The sequence below is a fragment of the Octopus bimaculoides genome, chromosome 3 (assembly GCF_001194135.2).
Source record: "Octopus bimaculoides isolate UCB-OBI-ISO-001 chromosome 3, ASM119413v2, whole genome shotgun sequence".
Lineage (NCBI taxonomy): Eukaryota > Metazoa > Mollusca > Cephalopoda > Octopoda > Octopodidae > Octopus > Octopus bimaculoides.
This window is the reverse complement of record NC_068983.1, coordinates 10,076,377-10,077,914: the sequence shown is the minus strand read 5'-3', so window position 1 is coordinate 10,077,914 and position 1,538 is coordinate 10,076,377. Positions and strand designations below refer to the sequence as shown.

At 37.3% G+C, this 1,538-nt stretch overlaps 1 protein-coding gene across 1 annotated transcript in view; it reads left to right on the top strand.

Moving 5' to 3' along the window:
* Positions 1-1,538, top strand: part of LOC106884382 (transmembrane protease serine 11B-like protein) — a 17,152-nt gene that overhangs the window by 8,945 nt on the left and 6,669 nt on the right. Inside the window, exon 4 of the mRNA XM_014935735.2 lies at positions 639-817. Coding sequence (XP_014791221.2) covers positions 639-817 — 179 coding nt within the window. The remainder of the gene's footprint in view (positions 1-638; positions 818-1,538) is intronic.

The following is a 1,538-nucleotide window of genomic DNA, read 5'->3' as shown; positions in this document are numbered from 1 at the left end:
CGGCAGACGAAATAGCCCTAAGCATTTCGGCCGGCGTGCTAACGTTTCTGCCAGCTCGCCGCCTGTGAAGATTGGTAAATTAATGAATAAGTAACTGGTCAGCAGGTCAGCAGTTCACAGGTCAGCAGTTCACAGGTCAGCTGGTCAGAGCTCACAGGTCAGCAGTTCAAATCGGCTTCTCGTAAATTTTTATTTTTTGTGTTTTCGTGCAGTACACTTTATTCTACGTTACCTGGCTTCATGTAAATGTCATAAACACGAGGGGACGCTGAAAAGTTCCTGGCTTTGGGTAAAAGAAAATACAGGAAGATCAGTTAATTATGATTTTATTGAACATATTCCTCTCGCAGATTCACGCACTTATTGTAGCAGTCTTTCAGTTTTCATAAGCCATGTAATAGAACTCGGAAGTTTGGGCCTCCAGCCAAGCCTTTCACAATACCCTTAACGCCAGGAACGTTTCAGCATCTCTTCGTATGTACAATGTATCACCTGAGAATGTTCTGCTTTATACCATGATAAAGACCATAAGAGGATTCAGTCTAATGTAACATTAGATTTGTAACCTGGTTTTGATGTGTGTGTGTGTGTCTTTCAGCCTATTTCATGTTTTCATCCATCACTTGTACTCGTGTTAGGTTTCGAAACGGAGATCTAATCCAAGGAAATGTAAACGAACGAATAGAAGCCACAAATGTCTTATACATAGAACAAGTGACGGAGTTAGACGAAGCACAATACATGTGTGTTGTATACAAAGATTCAATGGCGTACCTCGATACAATAGACCTCACTATTGAGCCTACATGTCGCTTAGGTAAGTAACAGAACGATTTTATCTATTTACTTATATCTTATATTACTTTTTAAGGATTAAGAGGGCTTGTGATAATATTATGTCCCTTTTCGCGCATAGTTCAAATCCCACAGAGACTGAATTTAACTTTCATCCTTCTTGGGTCGATGAAACATAGTAATGAAGTCGTTACTATCGAATGTTTCCAACCATAAAAGTTGTAACCCTAGTGTGTAAGCCATAAATCTCTGGCAGAAGATCTCTGTCGCTCAACGAGAAGGATTCGGTTGTTCAGTCAGTTGAAATATACGCTTCTGAATTAACAGATATATATTTAGATATACATGAACTGTAAAAATGTGTAAAACTTTCCAGAAGTTTATCATTTAGATATATATGAGCAGGTGTAGATATGCAACTATATGCATGAGAATACATACGTAAAACAAAACATACAAATCTGCACATATACATACATACATACATACTTACATACATACATACATACATACATACATATATACATACATACGTACATACATACATACACAAAAATACCCTGTTGTCGATGCTGAAGTTCCAGTGAAGAATCCTTGGATCTAGGTTAGAAACCAGCTCTTTCTCTATTGGCAAGAAATCTTGAAAAACTGAACAATGACACATACACAGACACACACACAAGCATTAATGTATATGTGTGTATATATACATATACATATACATACATACACACACACACACA